The sequence below is a fragment of the Colletes gigas genome, unplaced genomic scaffold (genome assembly GCF_013123115.1).
Source record: "Colletes gigas isolate AHSC1104 unplaced genomic scaffold, ASM1312311v1 Colletes_gigas_Sc00019, whole genome shotgun sequence".
In the NCBI taxonomy this organism is placed as follows: domain Eukaryota; kingdom Metazoa; phylum Arthropoda; class Insecta; order Hymenoptera; family Colletidae; genus Colletes; species Colletes gigas.
In genome coordinates this window covers 5993069-6014577 of record NW_025106648.1, presented here as the reverse complement: position 1 = coordinate 6014577, position 21509 = coordinate 5993069, and the positions used below count along the sequence as shown (strand labels likewise).

Below are 21509 nucleotides of genomic sequence, written 5' to 3'. Positions count from 1 at the left end.
TTTGTCGGTTGACGACTGAAACTAGAATGCAAATGTGTCCGGAGTCCGTTTCCTCCTCAGCTTAGATCCCCTCCAAGAGGTACACTTGGGGGTGTTTTGCAAATTCCTCTGTGGAATCGTGAGTCGATTGATTGGCCATCGACTTGGGAGAGGAGGACCCATTTTCCTGCCCCAGTTTGGTAGCAAACTCCTCCTTCACCTCGGTGGTGGAGGAAAGTCCCAGGCCACGCTGGCGAGGGTGGCCGAGGTTTCCTCCCCAAGTCGACGGCCGCGTTAATTTATCGAGGAAGAAACGGAACTCCGGATTATCCACGCAACAAGGGGTTGCGTCTGGTCTACGTCTGTTTTTATGGCTATATTGTTCCGCGTGTCGGCGATGGCCGTTGTCGTCGGTGCCTACATTTGGCCTCGACGACCGTACTACCCGCGGAACAATATAGCCCTTCGCTGGTCAACTCGAGTGTCGCGTTTCTTTCGTTTTCCAAAATGCTATTCTTTTACATTGACATTTGCCAGATGCGAGAGACTCGAAGACGTTTGCAACGTAGTACCGATCACGCATCTGGCAACATAAAGGACCGGAAACAACTCGAGTTGGCCAGCGGAATGAGCGAGCTTTCGTTTACCGAACAAAAACCGTTCAACGGGAAGAATTCGCAAGGGAAATTAACTCACTGTTATCAAAAACCCCAATCATGAATTCTTTGACACCATTAAACCCGTTTATCGACAAAGACGGGATATTACGAGTAGGTGGTAGGTTATCCCATGCAACGCTACCATATAATTCCAAACACCCGATCCTCGTACCAAAGAATCATTCGGTAACTAGAGCGATCGTACGTGATGAGCATTTGAGAAATTTCCACGCAGGTACGTTGGCTACCTTCAAATCCCTGCGACAAAAATACTGGATACCGAGCGGAAAACCCTTAGTAAAACAAATCATACACAAATGCATTACCTGTCACAATGCCAAACCAGCGATACCAACCTTATAATGGGCAATTTACCGAAGGGTCGTCTTATTCAGGCAAGACCGTTTTTACATACAGGGATCGATTACTGTGGTCCCCTCTTCATTAAAGAAAAGGTTAACAGAAATAGAAATAAAATAAAGGTATATTTAGCCATATTCGTCTGTCTCTCAACCAAGGCCATCCATATTGAAATCGTCAATGATTTAACCACCGAAGCCTTTTTAGCAATCTTACGTGGATTTTTCTCGAGAAGGGGTAAATGCTCCGATCTCTATTCGGGCAACGCAACAACGTTCATAGGTGCGAAGCGGGAAATTAAAGAATTATATTTGATATCTCCACGTTCACCACATTTTGGTGGATTGTGGGAAGCAGCAGTAAAATCCATCAAACATCACATAGTTCGCATAATCGGCGATACCCTATTGTCTTACGAAGCCTTGTTGACATATATCAATCAAATCGAAGCAATCCTTAATTCTAGACCAATCACACCTCTATCCTCTGATCCAAATGACTTGCGAGCCCTAATAAGTAGTTGAGTAAGGAGAGTTCTGAGCCATGGTCCCAGGGAGGGTGCGGGGGAGAGGGGAATCGTGGGCCAGGGGGGGAGTGGGGGTGGGGGCCCGCGCGTTGAGATGGTGGTCCGCCGGGGTGAGGGGTGGGGGGAGGGGCCGCGTGCCTGGGGTGAGTGCTCGGTAATTAGTATCAACGGTCGGGGTAATTATTTACTTTAGTGATTCCTCACCGATTTCGATGACCTTGAAATATGTTGTCAAGATCACTGTTATGAACATTTTTTCTATATACATGTTACCGCCGCTCGGCCTTAGTTTCCGAGATTTTTCGCCAAAAAGATCGCTCCCACTACAATGAATTCCGTCTATACGTATGTGCCTGTGGCAGCGTGTGTGTAAGCGTTGAATCGCCGATTGTTTATTGTTTCTATAGATACATCGAGGCGGCCGGCAATGGATGCGTATAACGGGTGTGCTTAAAAACTCGATTTGAGTAAGCCGGTATAAGAAAATCTAACCCAGACCTAACCCAAACCTAACTATTCTACCTAGTAACTAATATAATGAATTAGGTCTGGGTTAGATCATTTTATACCGGCCGCCGTAAGGCGGCCGGCCACGCATTCATTTACTATTTCAATTTTCTTTATTAATATTATCCGAATTTTTCCAATTTCTGTTAATAATAACGATAATAGTAATTATAGTAAAGAATAATGTATAATATTTTATCTCCAACTCAACCAGAGGCTAATTCAGACATAAAATTATTTTTGCAAATATCTCGAAAACAAAGGGCGAGCGGCGGTAACATGTATAAAGAAAAAGTATTCATAACAGTGACCTTGACAACATATTTCAAGGTCATCGAAATCGGTGGGGAATCACTAAAGTAAATAATTACCGCTATTTTTTTATTAAAGTGATATATTTAATCTTTTATTACAATTCAGTGAGAGTATAAATTATGTAATTACAAAATTAGATATATTTTTTATTTAATTATTAATAGCATCGTATAACATATTATCCACTGCAAATGTCAACAGCTCGCAATCCGCAGGAGAATTTTTATCATAATATTCACGAAGGATTTTGACGGCCTCATGTTTATGCGCAATACTGTTCCGTTTTAATATAGTTACAAATTGTTTATATTTCTCGCTGACATAGTGCGTATTTTGACACAGCCACGAATACGCGTGCTCGACACACTGTTCCAGTTCGAATAAAAATAATAGAGTCGATGGTTTCATATACATGCAGGCATCATACAATTTCATTTGCACAAGGTTCATGCCACGCATTGTAACAACCGTAAGCACCAAATCACAAATTGTTAATGACGTTGGAGAAGGAGCTGATTGTACATGTTGTTCGATATCCTCGCGTTTCTGGATCAATGTCGTCCATGTCGAGTGTGGCAACAACAACGCATTTCCTCGAGTATCGCCAAGAATAATTTCCACAGCGGACACAGGTCCTACGACGATTCTAATATCCAGATACTTGTATGCCGTGGATGTGAGGGCAAACCTCCTCCCCAGTATATGAGGCGTCGAACGTTGTTTATTGCTATAGTAACATATAGAAAAAGTATGTAAAGAATGAAAGGTAAGTAATAACGCCAAGGAAATGATGATAATAACACTTACTCGCGACTTATGCACGCCGTTTCGCGAGAAATGTAGTAATTCATGTTTGTAGAATCCAATAGATAACGTTTCACGACGACGGCGACGACGATACTATCAAAACGAGTGTGCAGCACATAAAAAAATGCAACGATGCATCAAGGGAAGCGAGGTGCGGGGAGAGGAATTTTTATGTCACGTGTTCTTCTGCGAAAAGTGCAACTTTTGCAAAAGCGTTTTAGATTACCTTAAACACGTCCAAACGTGCAAATTCTATGACATCACATTCGCGGTACGATTCGACCGAAATCATGTGTATCATGGAAGCGGGTGGTGCATAGTGCGGGGGAGAGGAATTTTTATGTCACGTGTTCTTCTTCTTCTGAAAAGTGCAATGTTTGCAAATACCTTTATATTACCATGAACACGTGCAAAAATGCAACCTCAGCAGAACGTATAACATTGACGAGCATTATGGGCGTGGGAAAAGAAATTAGATGCCTTTAAAATATGATATATTTATTAAAGCAACAAATGATTATAAAACATTACTTTTATGGATCCATGAATTGTGCGAGTTATTGAGTCCTAGCCATTTTACGTACACACTGTTCCCCTTCTTACGTAATACTTTTTCAACCAGATACACGTCGGAATTAGCAACTCGTTGCAACTCGTGTTCGTAGAATCCTCCGGCAATTGGTTTTTCATAAGCATCTTTCAGCAGATACGTTGCAGGATTAGTTTTCTGTACCTCGGCGATTGTAAATATTTCAGTGCTCCAATTCGGTGTGTAACCTTTTTCAAAAATTGTCTTAAATTTGCTCACGCGTACCGCATCTCCCACTTTGAATCGTGCGGGAGCGGCAATCTTTACATGACTATACACCGTTGTTAAGAGCTTAGCGGCGTTTGTTGGTGTAACGTCAATTGGTCGCATACCAATAGTTCGATGCTTTCGCGCGTTGTACTTTGATACGAGATGTTGAATCGAGTCGATCCATTTGTAATTTCCATTAAGGGTAAACATTTTCCACATGTTGTTTTTGAGCGTACGATTAAACCGCTCAACGACTGATGCTTTCATCACTGAATACGTTGAATAATGATTTATGTTGTATTTTGACAAAAGTTTTTGCACATTTGCGTTGTAAAATTCCTTTCCTTTGTCGGTCTGCAAATTTTTCGGATACCTTCCGCCGTCTCGGATTATCTTCCCGATCGCAGTAGAAACCTCAGTTCCATTCTTGGTTTTGAGGGGTATAGCCCACGCATGCTTACTCAGCACATCGATAACAGTGAGTATGTAATGGAAGCCTCTGTTATACCGCGTGTAAGGACGCATCTCGACCACGTCCGCTTGCCATAGATCGTCGTATCCATGTACTATGACGCGTCTTCGGGGAAAATGTCTTCTCGCCGGAGCATGCAATTCTTCCACAAGACGCCGTTTCTCAATACTGGGGGTTTTCTTTTTCTCAGCCATGTATGACTCGCCACTGATGCCAAGACTTGGCATACACGTCTTATTAAACATCAAATCGACCTTCAAACGCCCCAACGTCCGCCAACGTCCCCAACGTCCCAACGTCCCCAACGTCCCAACGTCCCCAACGTCCAGCTATTGATGTATTTGATTTCGGAATTCGATAATACCCCTCTCCAATTGATTCAGCTGGTCTTTCAAGCTCTGAACGTAATCTTGAAATATGATCATCTTCTTGTCGAATTCATCTTGCCGATTTTTTATAATTGCCATGTTTTCTTGCAAGTACAGCTTGTTGATAGCATCGCCATCCTCTACAGGTGGTGCTACCCGTCGAATCTTGCGAGACTTTGCATCGTAATTGGCACCAGCAACACAAAGAGCATTGTCACGTACATAGTTTCTGACTACTCCATTCCAGCGATAGTATGATTCCACTGTTCCAAACGATGACCCAAACTTGTTGATTGGCATTTTGATATCGATTGACAGCATCGTCAAAAGTGCAGGCTAATTTATAATGAGTTCTGCCTCGCGAAGCTCCTCGATAATCGATAACATCTCATTGTTATGTGCATTGTGACCGGCTTGACGCGAAGCCTCGAGCAGTCGAAGCCGATCTACGAGTTCGTTGGGATCGTTCCAGTGAACATAATCAATCCTGTTGCTAGTTAATCTCATGGAGCTTGGTATGCCCTTTCCAACTTTTTTATCTTTCAATAATGGCTTGATTACATAGTTATACTTGTATCCTTTATTGCCTAATGTTTTACCATACGAATCATGTTTGTACTTATGCGCACTCGTGGTCAGCAGTATCTCCCTATATTTGCGTTCATCAGCCTCAGTATAAATGTTGTCATCTGGAATTTTCTAAAATATCAATTCATAAAGGCCGGGCGTACCAGAATATCGCATGCCATCGATAATTATGTTATCGGCATTGTCCACGTCAACACGTTTATTACCAAGCATCGGTCCATCACTGTCGAGATAAACACCGTACACGTGATCCATACCATCCTCCACATCACCGCGTAATACAGGCGCGATGTATTTTTGACTCAGTGGACCTAGGTGATTCCGCAACGTTTCTTCACCTTCCGACGTTTGCAACCGACTTCGAACAGACGTCGAGAAACTGCTTTTTGGACTTTCAAAAACATCTTCGTTTGCTAAGCTTTTTGGACTATCAAAAACATCTTCGTTTGCTAAGCTTCTTGTTGCTGGTACTGGCTTAATCGGTATAGAGGCCATCGGATTTATATCGGGTAAACTGCTTAATCTTGCTGAGCTTTTTATTGTTGGTACTGTCCTAATCGATGTAGAGACCGGTGTAGAGGTCATCGGATTCACGTCGAGTAAACTGCTTAATCTAGGTTTTTTTATTTGTGATGGTTTTGGAAGATTTAGCCATAAATGTGATCGTGTTTTATCCGATTCCTTGATATTTGGCGTGAACAATGGCTCGCTTCCGATATCTGTATTATTGTGTACATATTAATTTTTTAACGTGTTGTTGGCAATTGCCTTCAGCGGCTCAGTAACAGGCTTAAAGTGTTTTTCCAGTGCAATCTCTTCCTCCATTTTACCAGTTTTCAATTCACGATACTTTCTACGAATCAAATCGCTCGTTCTTGCAATCTGTTTCGCTATCCTTTCACGATCTTCAATATTGCTGCTGCTGCTGCTCATGTTGGAACACTGCTTTGTCAACGTATAGGAAGTAACTGGACATGTTACGATATTGCAAAGTCATTAAATCCTTTTCTATAGCGACCATTCCATAATGCACTGTCTTTGTCAATCACTACAAATCCATATTTTTCTTGCCAGCAGGCGGTACACAATGTGCAGAAATTCTCAAATGACATGTCAGTGTTTACATGATCGTTGTACACATGTTTCAGATTAGTACCATCTTGTTTGAACATGATCAGCAGGTTCGCGTTGTCGCGTATCAGATGCTTCGGTATCTTCGCGTATGTCTGACAAAGATAGAAACAGTTGTAGCGACTTCGTCGCCACTACGCCTCCGCCGAAAAACGGTAATTTTTAGTTTCTTTTGTAAGGGCTTGTACGGGCCCGGTCAGGGTCGATGGGCGCACATGGCGACCACCGGTGCAAGCCTGGGTTTTTCCAGCGGCCAGGAAACTCATCGACGCTGGCCACGCGGCCGAAACATTTTTCCCGCCGAATTCGGCGTCGTTTTTGTGAGAGTCGGAGATACGCGCTGTCCTTTTCCGAGACCGGGTATAAAACCCCGGTAGGACAGAGGGCACGAGACAGTCCGTACTTGAAAACATCATCGCGTGCTTCGCACCTCACCTACGCGGTTCTCTATCTCACGTTTTGTTGTACAAAATCAGAATAAAACACTTGTACTCCCGCAATCAAAAAAGTAGGTGGATTGAGTTTATCATTACGATCCTCTCCGATACCGAACCCCCCACAAACTGGCGACCCCGACGTGATCGTCGACGCGGGAGTGAACATTTTTGGTGCGAAGTGAAAATTTTTAACGTAACAATATTAGTGACTTTTTCCAGTGACACTCGAGCGTGCCGGTGCTAGTGTAAGTTTAATATTAGTGGCTTTTAGAAACTGATGAAATGAGAGTAAATTTAGCTTGTGTGTATATCGTCATCGTGTGAGATGCCGCGCGAACGACGCGCGAAATAATCGATAAACAATGGACGGTGGATGTTGAGCGCGGAAGCGGACACGCCGCTTCCAGTACCGCGCTCAGCAAAAAAACCTCGAACAGAGGAAAAAACGCAACAAAGCGAGATTTATGCCAGGGAAGAACATCGACGTTAGGCACTCAAGAACCACACGTGCGTGCCAGTACTCAGCCCTGGCATAAATCTCCAAAACTCGAAACTAGCTCCTAACTCCTCAAGGATAAGGCATTGTAACATTACGTGCAGGCCTAAACAAAGGCACGGCCAAGTGGTGTTTATGACAGGGGCTGGGTCCGTCTGCAGCGTGCTGGCCAAAAATCCGGCATCTGCAGGCCAGCCCAGACCTCTGCATAAACTTGGCCACAGTTTCTCCAACGACGACGGCAACGACGACCAGGAAAGCAGGAACGCTACGATCGAAGGCAACACTCCCACGCGACACGCACCCCCTTCTAAGGGCATCGCGTAAGGGAGAGTTGGAAGGGAGGAGACTGATTGGAGTCTTGAAAAGGCCCAGCGCGGAGAAAAACGGGGACTTGGTTCTGAAAAATCATCAGCTACGAACACATCTTCGACCATCAGCATTGTAAACCTAAAAATAACTTGAACCACATAAGTAAATCTTGTACATAGTCAAACTCTCAAATCAATCATTCTCTAACTCCTCCAGCCGGAATAAGTAAATTATTTCGGAAAGACGCGAGCCCGACGTTGAGTGCCGATCGTTTACTCAACGGATACCGCGAGCCGCAACAGTGGAAATCGACGATGGGTTTTTGTTACGGGAGCACGCCGTACGGCAGTTCTATTCTCTAAGCCAGTGGTCTATGTTCGGTGGTATTATTAATGTGAGAAATGTCCTATGTTAAATAAATAAAACAACAATCGGGAGACGACATTGGATCATTATTTCAACAGAAACAATTACATTAGCGCGAGAAAATGCCGACGAGCAACGAAAGTGCGGGTCCGTCGATGGTGGCTACGTCCACAGCCGCGCTCGAACGAATCAGTTTCCGTGTGCCGGATTTTACCGCGGACGATCCAGAATTATGGTTCTGCGTTGTGGAACGCAATTTCGCGGCAGGAGGCGTGACGTCGGACGGCATTAAGACCAGCTACGTGACGGGTGCGCTAGGTCCGCGATATATCGCCGAAGTTCGCGATATATGTACTCCTGAATCCACCGCCTACCGGCCTATACGATACGTTAAAGAGGGAGCTGATCCGCCGGCTAAGCGTATCCCAGGAGCAGAAGGCGAGTCGGCTCCTGGAGCACGAGGAAATCGGTGACCGCAAGCCGTCACAATTTCTACGACACCTGCGTGGCCTCGCGGGCACGTCTGTGTCCGAATCGCTGCTGCGGACTCTTTGGCTGGGCCGTTTACCGGCAAACGTGCAGGCTATTCTGGCGACGCAGAAAGACACGGCGCTGGACAAGATCGCGGAATTGGCCGACGCGGTCACAGACACCATGTCTGGACGTCCCGTCGTAGCCGAAACCACGTTTGCAAGCACGCCAGCACAACCAGCCACGGTGGACGCCGTAACGGAGCGAATGATGCAACTACTTATCACGTTGCAAAGCCAGACCAAGGTAATGCAGGGCCAAATCGCGGAATTACGCGCCTCGCGGAGGGACCATCGACCCTTCCGCCGCTTCGACCGGAGACGCAGCGCTTCGAGGCGCCGGTTTAATTCACGGGACCGATCGCCAACGGCCAGCGGGGTGTGCTGGTACCACGCCAGGTATGGAGCCAGGGCGCATCGTTGTGCCTCGCCCTGTACGTACACCATGCCGGCGGGAAACAATTAGGGCAGTCGCTGATGGCGGCTAGCGACTCCAGCCCGACGTTTCGCCGTCTTTTCGTACTGGATCGGAGCTCGGGTACGCAATTTCTGGTCGACACTGGAGCTGACCTCTGCGTATTCCCGAGAAAATCAATCCGCGGCCCATGTGCAAGCTCGGACTACGAGCTTTCCGCGGCGAACGGCACCCCGATCACGACATACGGCACCAAAACGATGACGTTAAACTTGGGTCTCCGTCGGGATTTTACATGGAGGTTCATTATTGCCGAGGTCTCCCGGCCGATCATCGGGGCGGATTTCCTCGCCCATTTCGGGCTCCTGGTCGACGTGCGGAATCAGCGGCTGATCGACCAGACAACGACATTGACAGCGAGAGGCGCACCGGTTCGGGAGAACATCCCCAGCATTAAGCAGGTACAAGGGGAGTCTATTTTTCACAAACTGCTGCAACGCTTCCCGGACATCACTAAGCCGAGCGGAAGGCCGACCGAGATCAACCACGGTACATATCACTATATAAGAACTACCCCAGGACCATCCGTAGCTAGCAAACCACGGCGGCTTGCACCGGATCGGTTGACCATCGCGAAAAAGGAGTTCGAAGGCGTATAACCAAATTCCGGTGGCAGTAGAGGACATCCCGAAAACGGCAATAACGACTCCCTTCGGGTTATTCGAATTTCCATTCATGACATTCGGCCTCCGGAACGCGGCTCAGACCTTCCAGAGGTTCATTGACGAGGTATTGCGAGGGCTAGATTTTTGTTATGCCTACATCGATGATATTTTAGTTGCATCCAATTCAGAATCAGAGCATTTACACCATTTAGAGATATTATTTAATCGCCTTAAGCAGTATAGTGTAGTAGTAAATTCGAGGAAATGCGTTTTCGGGGAAAGCGAGATTAAATTCCTCGGGTACATAGTATCGAAGGAAGGCTCTAGCCCGTGTACGGAGAAAATTAAAATAATTAAAGATTTTCCCGAACCGGTAACCGCGAAACAGTTACGCCGCTTCCTGGGTATGGTAAACTTCTATCGACGTTTCATACCCAGGGCGGCCCAGGCCCAGGCACCATTGAATGACCTCCTGGTCAATAACATAAAAGGGAAGCAACTGATTGCATGGACACCTGAGGCCCGCGACGCGTTTCGCCAGTGTAAAGAAGACCTGTCGCAGGCAACTTTATTAACGCACTCCAAACAGAACGCACCCGTCGCTCTTACCTGCGACGCCTCGAATTTTATGGTCGAAGCCGCCCTGCATCAACGCATCGGTAGTGACTGGGAGCCACTTTCTTTCTTTTCGGCAAAACTTTCACCGTCAGAGCAAAATTATTCCGCATTCGACAGAGAATTATTAGCCATATATCGGTCGATAAAGCATTTCCGCCACCTTCTCGAAGGCAGACATTTTATGGTTTTCACAGATCATAAACCTTTAATTTTTGCATTCTCTAGTAATTCCGATAAGCATACACCAAAACAAATCAGATACCTAACTTTCATCAGCGAATTTACAACCGATATACAACACATTTCCGGCCGCGATAACGTTGTCGCGGATGCTCTGTCACGAATAGAGACTATAGAAAAAAAATTAGATTTCGAAGCTCTGGCAACAGCACAGTCGTTCGATCCCGAATTACGAGCTTTGATGCAGGGTGAATCAGGCCTGACATTTAAACAGATATCTGTTCCCGGTTCGAGCGCGAAAATTTATTGCGACGTTTCAACAAACTCCGTGCGACCCTTCCTTACAGCCCCTTTTAGACGGGCTGCGTTCGACGCACTGCATGGGCTCGCGCACCCAGGTATTAACGCGACGGTCAAATGCGTAACACAGCGTTACGTCTGGCCGTCAATAAAAGTCGATTGTCGTGAATGGACCCGCGCGTGCATTCCATGTCAGCGGAATAAGATAAGCAAGCATGTATCCGCGCCGCTCGGATCGTTTCCTCGCCCGTCAGAACGTTTCGAGTACGTTCATCTAGACATTGTCGTTTTACCGGCTTCCGAAGGGTACCGGTATTGTCTAACGTGCGTAGACCGTTTTACGCGATGGCCTGAGGCCATACCCTTGCGCGACCAAGAAGCCGCTACCGTCGCAAGGGCCTTTTACGAAGGCTGGATTTGCCGTTTCGGAGCCCCCGTACGCGTGACCACGGATCAAGGGCGACAATTCGAATCGTACCTATTTAAGGAATTAAATTCCTTGATAGGTTCGACTCACTTACACACCACGGCGTACCATCCAGCAGCCAATGGCATGGTGGAACGATTCCACCGCCAACTGAAGGCAGCGATCCGATGCCACCAAAACAATCGATGGACAGAAGTGCTTCCGACCATCCTGTTGGGCATACGCGCAGCATGGAAGGAAGATTTAAAAACAACGTCCGGAGATTTAGTTTACGGCGAGCCTTTACGCCTGCCAGGCGAATTTTTGTCGCCGTCATCGAATAGTCGCGGCACCACCGTGTTTGCTAAAGAGTTGCGACGCCATTTCCAAAATATCGGACCGACTGCAGGATCGCGACATGGCAACTCGCGAATTTTCGTATTCAAAGACTTAGCTCAGTGTACACACGTTTTTCTGCTGCGAGACTCAGCGAAAGCCATATTACAGGCTCCGTACGATGGCCCATACGAGGTCGTAAGTAGATCAGATAAGGTCGTAACAATTAAGATAGGTAGTAAGAATAGCGTAGTTTCTATCAATAGACTTAAGCCAGCGTACACGATAGAGGAAGAAATTGCGACACCACCGGACCAGCCACAGGTAATACCCGTGCGGGTCTCGACGCCTCCCATGACCGAGACAGCACCGCGCGCAGCACAAAGTCCGGTAACAATCATACAACCTTCGCTGCTACCTGTGCCAGTGCCTAGCGTAGCACCTGGTACCACGCGGTCCGGTAGGCGAGTCCGATTCCCAGACAGATATCAAGCGGGATTCACGTAATGTAGGTTAAATACTAGCGGGGTGATGATGATGTAGCGACTTCGTCGCCACTACGCCTCCGCCGAAAAACGGTAATTTTTAGTTTCTTTTGTAAGGGCTTGTACGGGCCCGGTCAGGGTCGATGGGCGCACATGGCGACCACCGGTGCAAGGAAACTCATCGACGCTGGCCACGCGGCCGAAACATTTTTCCCGCCGAATTCGGCGTCGTTTTTGTGAGAGTCGGAGATACGCGCTGTCCCTTTCCGAGACCGGGTATAAAACCCCGGTAGGACAGAGGGCACGAGACAGTCCGTACTTGAAAACATCATCGCGTGCTTCGCACCTCACCTACGCGGTTCTCTATCTCACGTTTTGTTGTACAAAATCAGAATAAAACACTTGTACTCCCGTAATCAAAAAAGTGGGTGGATTGAGTTTATCATTACGATCCTCTCCGATACCGAACCCCCCACACAGTCAACGTCCGAGTGCCTACCCATTGCAAAGTATTCTCTTACCGTGTTTTGCTTATCGCATGCCACGTCATCAAAGATAAAAATGGAATTCGGAAGTGCCTCGCTCGACGGAACGACGTCGCTGTTATTCGAAAATGTAAAATAACCAATTTCGTCTATCGATGAGAATATATTTTCTAAATATTGATATTTCGGTTGTTGTAACGATTTCGAGTACACGTTTATGTTTTCGAAACGAACGCCGTACGGACTTTCTAACAAACTAATCAACACGTTCGTTTTACCACAATTCGATGGACCGCAGATTATACCGCGTATAGAGGTCGGCAGCATATTTCCATGTTTGCGCACCTCTTTCTCAGACTGTGTCTTTTTGTCTACATTAGTCACTTTGATCATAGGTGATTGGCGTACAAACTGCATATTTTATCGGGTGCTATACGAATGAAGATCCATTCGAGAGAGCTGGTCTATTTATAGCGATGCATAGAGCTGGAACGATCAGTGTTCAAATATAGCCTGTCGAGTCAGCAGAATGCACATTGACAGTCCACCACCATTGATAAACAACTGTGGCGAATGTCAACAAAAATTGGAAAAGGTCTATTAAATCGCGTTATGAACACACTTCCGATTGAATTACATATTCCAGGTTATCAGTATTGTGGTCCTGGGACACATTTAGAGAAACGCTTGGCGCGAGGCGATCAAGGTATCAATCCGCTGGACGCCGCGTGCCGCGAGCATGATATAGCGTATTCGCAAAATAACGATCTCGGAAAACGACTCGCGGCCGACAACATCCTAGCAGCGAAAGCGCGAGAACGCATTACCGCGAGAGATTCCAGTCTCGGGGAAAAGGCTGCCGCTACAACCGTTTGGGCGGCTATGAAGGCTAAGACAAAATTCGGTATGGGTTTGAAAAAGAAAAAGAAGAGTGGTTCGAAGAAACGAATACTTCCAATGGCAAAACGTGGCGGTATCCTACCGATTTTACCATTATTGGGGGTTCTCGGCTCATTGGTCGGAGGGGCGGCAGGAGTCGCGAAGGCTGTGAACGATAAGAAGGCAATGCAGCGTCAGCTGGAAGAAATGAAACGTCACAATCTCGCCATGGAAGGTCATGGACTTTATCTCGCGCCGTACAAACGCGGGCGGGGAGTCTCAAAGAGAAAAAAAAACGTCAAAATTAAAATGCCTGAAGGCGTAACCACCAACATACAACTACAGCAACTCGCAAAGCGCATGCGTATTCCATATTTCAGAGGTATTTTTATGCGCAATACTTTACCAACAGATGGGGTACGCAGGAACGAGAGCGGAATCGTAAATTTGGATACTGTTGAAGGACCAGGTACTCATTGGGTGGCGTACGCAAAACGGGGAACATGTTCCATATATTTTGATAGTTTTGGCAATCTTCAGCCGCCGAGGGAACTGATACAATATTTGAAGAATAGCGTAATCGAGTATAATCACATGCCTTATCAGCGCTATAATCAAAGCAATTGTGGACAGCTATGTTTACAGTTTCTGCAGTCGGTTGACAATCAATTTAAGGACAGTCATTGCTCACCTTAACTCCAGTATCCGTTTGAACATGTCGCTGACGTTAACGCTCACCGGTCAAAGTAGCATTCTCGCAGTAAGCTATTTTCCAGCCATCGATTTGAGCAATGGTGATTACGAGCTCGGTCTTATGGACTTTGAGACTTATTACACTATACCGAATATAAATTTGTCGAATAATAAATTTTACTACGATAACGATGATAAGGAAATCATTATTCCCGAGGGATCTTATGAGCTGGACGACATTCGCATGTATTTGCAACGATCGCTTTCACAGGGTAATGAAGGGAACCCCCCCATGATGCTTAGAGCCAACAACAATACGATGAAGAGCGAAATCAAGTGTGATTACAGCATAAATTTTACCAAACCCAATACTATCGGCTCGTTGCTGGGGTTTTCGACGAATCGGGTGCTACAACCGCGGAAATGGCACGAATCGGATGCACCAATCAATATAATGAACGTAAATATTATTCGCATTGAATGCAACGTGACGGCTGGTGCTTACAGCAATAACAAGTGCGTGCACACGATACATGAGTTTTCGCCTACCGTTCCACCTGGATATAAGATATCGGAAAGACCAGCACAGATCATTTACCTCCCAATCACTGCGCGAAGCATTTCGGATTTAACGATTCGCGTTGCGGATCAAGACGGTCAATTGCTCGATTTTCGAGGGGAACAGATCACCGTTCGACTGCATGTACGGAGACAACGGCTGTAGTAGGAGATGCTTGTGCTGAACGAAGCGGAGCAGGTGAAACAGACAACACGTGAAAACAAAGAGAAGACAATTCAATCGTCGGCGCACCTCACTGTATCGAATATTGACTGTCTAAAACCATCAGGCGAGAAGGCAATTCGATCACCCGCGAAACTCACCGCATCGAATATTGAATTTCTGAAATCGTTGGGTTTTGTTGTACGAAATGGCTAATATCTTAAACATTGGAGGCAAACCGATCTTTGACGACAGCATCGTCAAGATGGAGACTCATACGTACAACCCATACGCCAACACAACGTTTGGACACAGCGATGAGATACGAATACCTATACAACAGCAGGATTTATGCACGTTGCCAAGCGAGAGCTTTCTATACGTTGAAGGAAGATTCACAGTAAAGAAGCCAAACAAGGAGTTGGAAGCATATCTCGGAAATAATTGTGTTGCGTTTATGTTTGATGAAATTCGATATGAACTCAATGGTGTGGAGATCGATCGTAACAGAAACGTTGGAATAACAAGTACCATCAAAACCTTCGTGTCCTCAACATTTGATAAATCGTTAATTTTACGGAATGCAGGATGGGTCACACAGTCAAACATACCGACAGGTTACTTTAACTTTTGCGTACCGCTAAACATGTTGTTGGGTTTTTGCGAAGATTACAAGCGTATAGTAATCAATGCTCGTCATGAGCTCATTCTTATACGCGCTCGCAGCGATAACAACAGCGTCGTTGCAAATTCCGCGCTGGAGCCAGAGATCGAATTACTAAAGATACAGTGGCGAATGCCTCGCATTATACTGAACGATACGAATAAACTATCGATGTTGCGGATTTTGGAAAACGGGCAATACCTAAGCATGAGTTTTCGTTCGTGGGACCTGTACGAGTACCCATTATTGCAAAGTACAACTAAACATTCGTGGGCCGTTAAAACTGCAACTCAGCTGGAGAAACCGCGATACGTAATTTTTGCGCTGCAGACTGGTCGAAAGAACATCATGTCTCAAGATGCGAGCAACTTCGATGCATGTAACTTGACCAACGTGAAACTTTATCTAAACTCTGACTTTTATCCATACGATGACTTGAATCTCGATTTTGATAAAAACAGATATGCTATTCTTTTTGATATGTATGCACGTTTTCGTAAAGCTTATTACGGATACGACTGTTACGAAACGCTTTGCAACAGAGACAACTTTTCGTTGTATGGACCATTTGTAGTAATCGATTGCTCGCGACAGAACGAATCAATCAAGAGCGCAACCGTAGATGTGCGAATAGAATTTGATTGTAAAGAAAACGTACCAACAAATACTACCGCGTATTGTCTTATTTTGCATGATCGCGTCATCGAATACTGTCCATTGTCCAACGTTGTGCGCAAAATCACATAAACTGTAGTGTTGCAACGCAGGATGACGATCTGTCCGGAATCAACGGATCGTTTGCGTTCGCTCTTCTTCGTCCAAATTAATGTACGAAGAGTCGTGATGTGAGAAGAGATTTTTGGAATGAGTTTGACACACCTTTTGTAAGACTATTTAAACTTCAATATAAACCAATATCTGTACAAAGGTAGAGTGTACTGTGGTAGTGAGTGATATGTTGATGGTTTCTCTCTGAGTTCTGTCTGAGTTCTGCTTGATAGATTTGTTTTTGCCCCGTTGTCGAGGAGGTTAAGGTTGGGATTGGCTGCTGATATTTTGGAGAAAGGTGGATTGTATGAATTAGGATTGGTCGATTGTGTTGTGAGGGTGGATCTGAAAATGGTCTTGAGGCGGAGCTTGAATGTTTAAATATTTTTGGGAAATGTTGTTCGACTAGGGTTAGCAGGTAATGGTTTGTAGCGACCATTGTATAGCCACTACGCCCTTGCCAGAGTATGAATGGGACTGGAATATAAGAATAGTTTTAAGCTTTCTATTTTTCCATTTTCCCAGGGTCTCGTGCGAGCCTGGTCGTCCTGTTAAACACTTGGCGACCAGAGCCGTGCGAGGCGTCTGTTTTCCTTCAAGGTTTCGCCTGGGCCTCGGACCACCCCGATCCGGGCCCGGCGAGCCTCTTGACTTTTATGACTCTTGTCGCGCAGCAAAATCATTTTTAAGAACGGGATATTTTATAACAACGAATATTTGCGTCCAACGCAGGTAGCTTGGAAAAGGGTCGCCGTAAGCAGACCATAGAAGCAAGGCAATTAAGCATTTTAGCGACTAAAACCGTCCCCATAAACATAGACTCCTCGACAGCTGCACCTCACGTGCAAACACCCCCAATAAACCATACCTGCCCCAACGACAAACATTTTCCCAAAATATTTAAACATTTAAGACACGCCTCAAGAACATTCCTGATACACCCTCCTCCCAAGCACCACCAATAAGAAGCCATCCATCTCGCCCTTTCCACTAATGAAACCAACCAACCACAACTTCACCGAGTCGAAAAGCGCTAAAAGATACCACTGTTAGACAGAAATCAAGCAACGCTCAGTCAGAATACAACTCAAGAGTCTCGTCATCTACTTGTTTTAAAATAAAGACTTAACGAACAACCATCGTCTTTGCTTCTGTAAAGCACCCAAATACTCACACAATTTTAAGTAGGCGTGTGAGGTACGCGTAGAAAAAGGCAAACGCGTAAATAGTTACGCGTACAAACAACTCTCTTTCGCTAAACTTTTCCTACGCTGAATATTTTCCAGTTTCGTTTTTCCGTCTTTCTGTCCTGTCTCTTTTTCTCTACCTTTGCTATTAGGGTAAGAAATTGTATATATTGAAGGGACGTTAGAAGGAAGACGCCCAGTCTATTTTAGACACCCAGTCTGGTAAAGACGTCGTCGCCTTTGCGAAGCCAGTTTTGATAACCATTCTTACCTACGTGTGGCTACACCCCCGACACCCGCGAAATAAACAGTTTAATAATTGTTGGGGTAGATCGTGGGTTTGTCATTTGAACCCCCAGCCCCCTCAGGTTTTATTGCGGTGATTAGTACGTGATATGCAGCTGTTGGAAAGGTCAAGTTTTATGGGACAGTCCTGGTCGCGAAGAGTGGTAATTGCCGAGCCTAAAAAATGCTCGGCTGCTACGACCTTTCTGGAGCTACCTGTGTTGGGGCTCAACATGTAGCATCAGCAATATTTGTAATATACAGTGGCTCACGAAAGTGTTCGAACGCATGCAAGAAATAAATGAAACAAAAGAGATATTTATGTTAGAGTTCAGTTTCGAAGATAACATCTTAATAGCTATTAGACACAAGTATCAGGATAATATGTGCAAAATTTCAACTCAATCCAACAGTGTATATAGAAATTAAGAAGCATTTATTATACAAACGTACTGCATGAGGGTCACGAAAGTGTTCGAACGCCTGGAATTTATTGAAGTAAACATTGTTTTGCTTCAAAATATGTAAACATTTGTAAGTTGATTCCGTCTCTAGGCATCTTATGGTAAATTCTATGTCGTTAGTTGTCGATTATCGTGTGTTCAGTGACAATGAATTCAAAGAGAACAGAAACGCAAATATGCGAAAGGGAAATTATAGTGAGGATACACAAAGATGGAAAATCGTATCGAGAAATAGCTAAGTGTGTAGGTAAAAGTGTGTCCACAGTCCACTATATTATAAAAAAGTTAAAAACTGAAGGTACAGTGATAAACAAACAGCGTGCAGACCGGCCGAGCAAGTTAAGTGCAAGGGAACAGAAGATTGTTGTTCGCGAAATTAAAAAAGATCCGACTATTTCGGCAACAAGACTTGCTCAAATGGTTAGTGAGGATCTTGGAAAAATTGTTCACCCCGAATTATGCCGCAGAATACTGCGGAAAAATAATTTTAGTGGTAGAGTACCAAGGAAGAAGCCATTCATCAGTAAAGCGAATAAGGCTAAACGATTAAAGTTTGCAAAAGAATACGAAAGTAAAGATTGTAACTTTTGGAACAGAGTTATTTTTTCCGACGAAAGTAAATTTAACATATTTGGGTCGGATGGACAGCGATATGTGTGGAGAAAACCGAATACAGAAATGAATATGAGAAATTTACGCCCAACTGTGAAACACGGAGGAGGTTCGGTTATGGTTTGGGGGTGTATGGCAGCAAGCGGGGTAGGAAATCTTGTATTTATAGACGGTATTCCAGACAAGGCCAAATATTGACATATTTTAAAAGACAATTTAAAAGAAAGTGCTGTCAAATTAGGCCTGTTAGAAAATTTTTACTTTCAGCAAGATAACGACCTAAGTACAAAGCCAAGATTGTGCAAGAGTGGCTATTATATAATACACCACATATGCTGCATACACTAGCTCAAAGCCCAGACATGAACCCCATCGAGCATTTGTAGGCCGAAATCGGTAGAAGATTAAAAAACCACAATATTTCATCAAAGGATGGATTAAAACAAAAAATATTACAAATATGGAATTCCATTGAACCCACAGTGACGGAAAACTTGGTGCACAGCATGGGACGACGTCTAAGTGAAGTAATTAAGGCAAAAGGAGGTCCAACCAAATACTAACATAGCGAAAAATGTAAATTATTTCTTCCGTTCGAACACTTTCGTGACCCTCATGCAGTACGTTTGTATAATAAATGCTTCTTAATTTCTATATACACTGTTGGATTGAGTTGAAATTTTGCACATATTATCCTGATACTTGTGTCTAATAGCTATTAAGATGTTATCTTCGAAACTGAACTCTAACATAAATATCTCTTTCGTTTCATTTATTTCTTGCATGCGTTCGAACACTTTCGTGAGCCACTGTATAAGAGATGAACACATCGCATTGCGGCATAGTTTCGAAGATATTGTCACGATAGAGTTCGATTCGAACCGTCATCGAGTGAGGACGTATTTACGAGTTTCGTCTCTGCGGTGCCTCTGTGTTCGTGGCTGAGTGAATGTGACAGCTTCAGTGTTATTCGCGAGTGTAAACACACGCTCAACCTTCGTTTTGGAGCACAGCGTAGCGTCGTAGCCTCTGATTACAGGAGCTGGCGCAACGCACATTCCGATACACCATGGCTTTATCTACACAGAAAAATTCACTCCCAGTTTCTTATGCGCAAGTAACGCAAAAGTTCTTGTTTCCTACTAAGGAGCAAGCAATAATCCTTGATGCTATTGATGGAATCACTGTGCAGGAATATACTGTTGCAATCGCCAGTTTAATTGGCCCCAGTAATATCAGATTTGTCTCCAGGATTTCTCAAGGGCGAGTTTGTTTGTATCTTAGCAACAAAGAGTTAGCAGATAAACTCTCAGACAACCAAACTAAAGTCGTTATTGGTACCCACACACTGACAATCAGACCGCTCATCTCCAAAGCCAAAAGGATTATTTTGTCAAACGTTTGCCCTGTAATTCCACACGAAGTCATTTTAGAAGAACTTAGCAAAATCAATATCTCTCCTGTCTCTCCAATCAGCTTCATTAAAGCAGGAGTTATTGGTCCTGGCTTCTCTCATATTTTAAGTTTTCGGAGACAACTTTATGTGAATCCTGAGGACTTGCACAAAGTTCCAGAATCATTATCCATAACCTATGACGGAACGGTATACTGGATTTATTTGTCTACTGATAAAGTATCTTGCTTTTTGTGCAAGGAGGAGGGGCATCTCGCCAAGTTCTGCCAAAAGGTGATCGGTCCAGTCGAAAACTCCTTTAAAGACACCCAGGATAAGAAGAACTCTACTCAGGAAAGTGTTGTTCAGACCCAAGATCCGGATCGTTCAATGCCACCTCCTCCACGTGTTAAACGACCTCTTTCCGAATTAACAAGTTCCAACGATAGTAATTATTCATCGATTAAAGATAAAAAACTTGATCGTGTTGTGAAGCCGTCCAAAAAATCAAAAAATCAACCTGACGCAGCAACATCTATGGAGGATGTTGCAATGCTTCTTTCACCAACTAAAGAATTTATCGAGGAAAATTTCCAAAGATTTCCAATTGACATGAAGAATATGACAAAATTTCTAGTCTCAAGCTTCGGGAAGCATGATGTCCATTCTATAGCTTTGAATTATACCGAAGATATCCCATCTTTGATCAAAATGTTATCCGAGGTCTGTGCTCGTCTTCCTGGTAGGAGGCTTAGAGCTCGTGTGATTAGAATCATGAATCGTCTGTCCAACCCTGAAACACGAGAATCCTCCACTGATGACCCCAGCTCAATAGAAGATATTGAATCATCTTAATCTTTTTTACGCAAGTGAACTAATTATGGAGCCTATCTCATTGAAGATCATTTTCTGGAACATAAGAAGTGTAAAACAACGGGCTGAAGAGATCGAAACCATCCTAAAGGATGTGGACATTCTCATCTGTGTTGAAACCTGGTTAGCGCCGGGCAGCACCTTCAGAACCTTTCCAGGTTTTATCACGCTCAGGAGAGACAGAACCCACGCCAGAGGCGGGGGCATTTTGATGATCATACGTAAAAGTGTTGTATATCGTGAAATTAACAATCTTCAATCTCCAGATGATTCCGTAGAGCTGTTTACGTCCAGCTAAGTCATCTTAATCCACCGCTGGATCTTATAGCCTGTTACAGAACTCCTGGTAAATCTCTCACACAAATTCAATGGGATCTCATTTGTTCGAATGTTGCAGCAAATGGTAACTGCGTTTTCGTGGGAGATTT

The 21509-nt window shown here is 44.6% G+C and overlaps 1 protein-coding gene across 1 annotated transcript; it reads right to left on the bottom strand.

Moving 5' to 3' along the window:
* Positions 1-2458: 2458 nt before the first annotated feature.
* On the bottom strand, positions 2459-3257 carry LOC122400643. The gene is made up of 2 exons (XM_043402188.1): positions 3154-3257; positions 2459-3073 (listed from the first exon to the last, which is right to left on the bottom strand). The coding sequence occupies exons 1-2, from the start codon at positions 3195-3197 to the stop codon at positions 2497-2499; spliced, it is 621 nt and encodes a 206-aa protein (XP_043258123.1). The 5' UTR covers positions 3198-3257; the 3' UTR covers positions 2459-2496.
* Positions 3258-21509: the final 18252 nt, after the last annotated feature.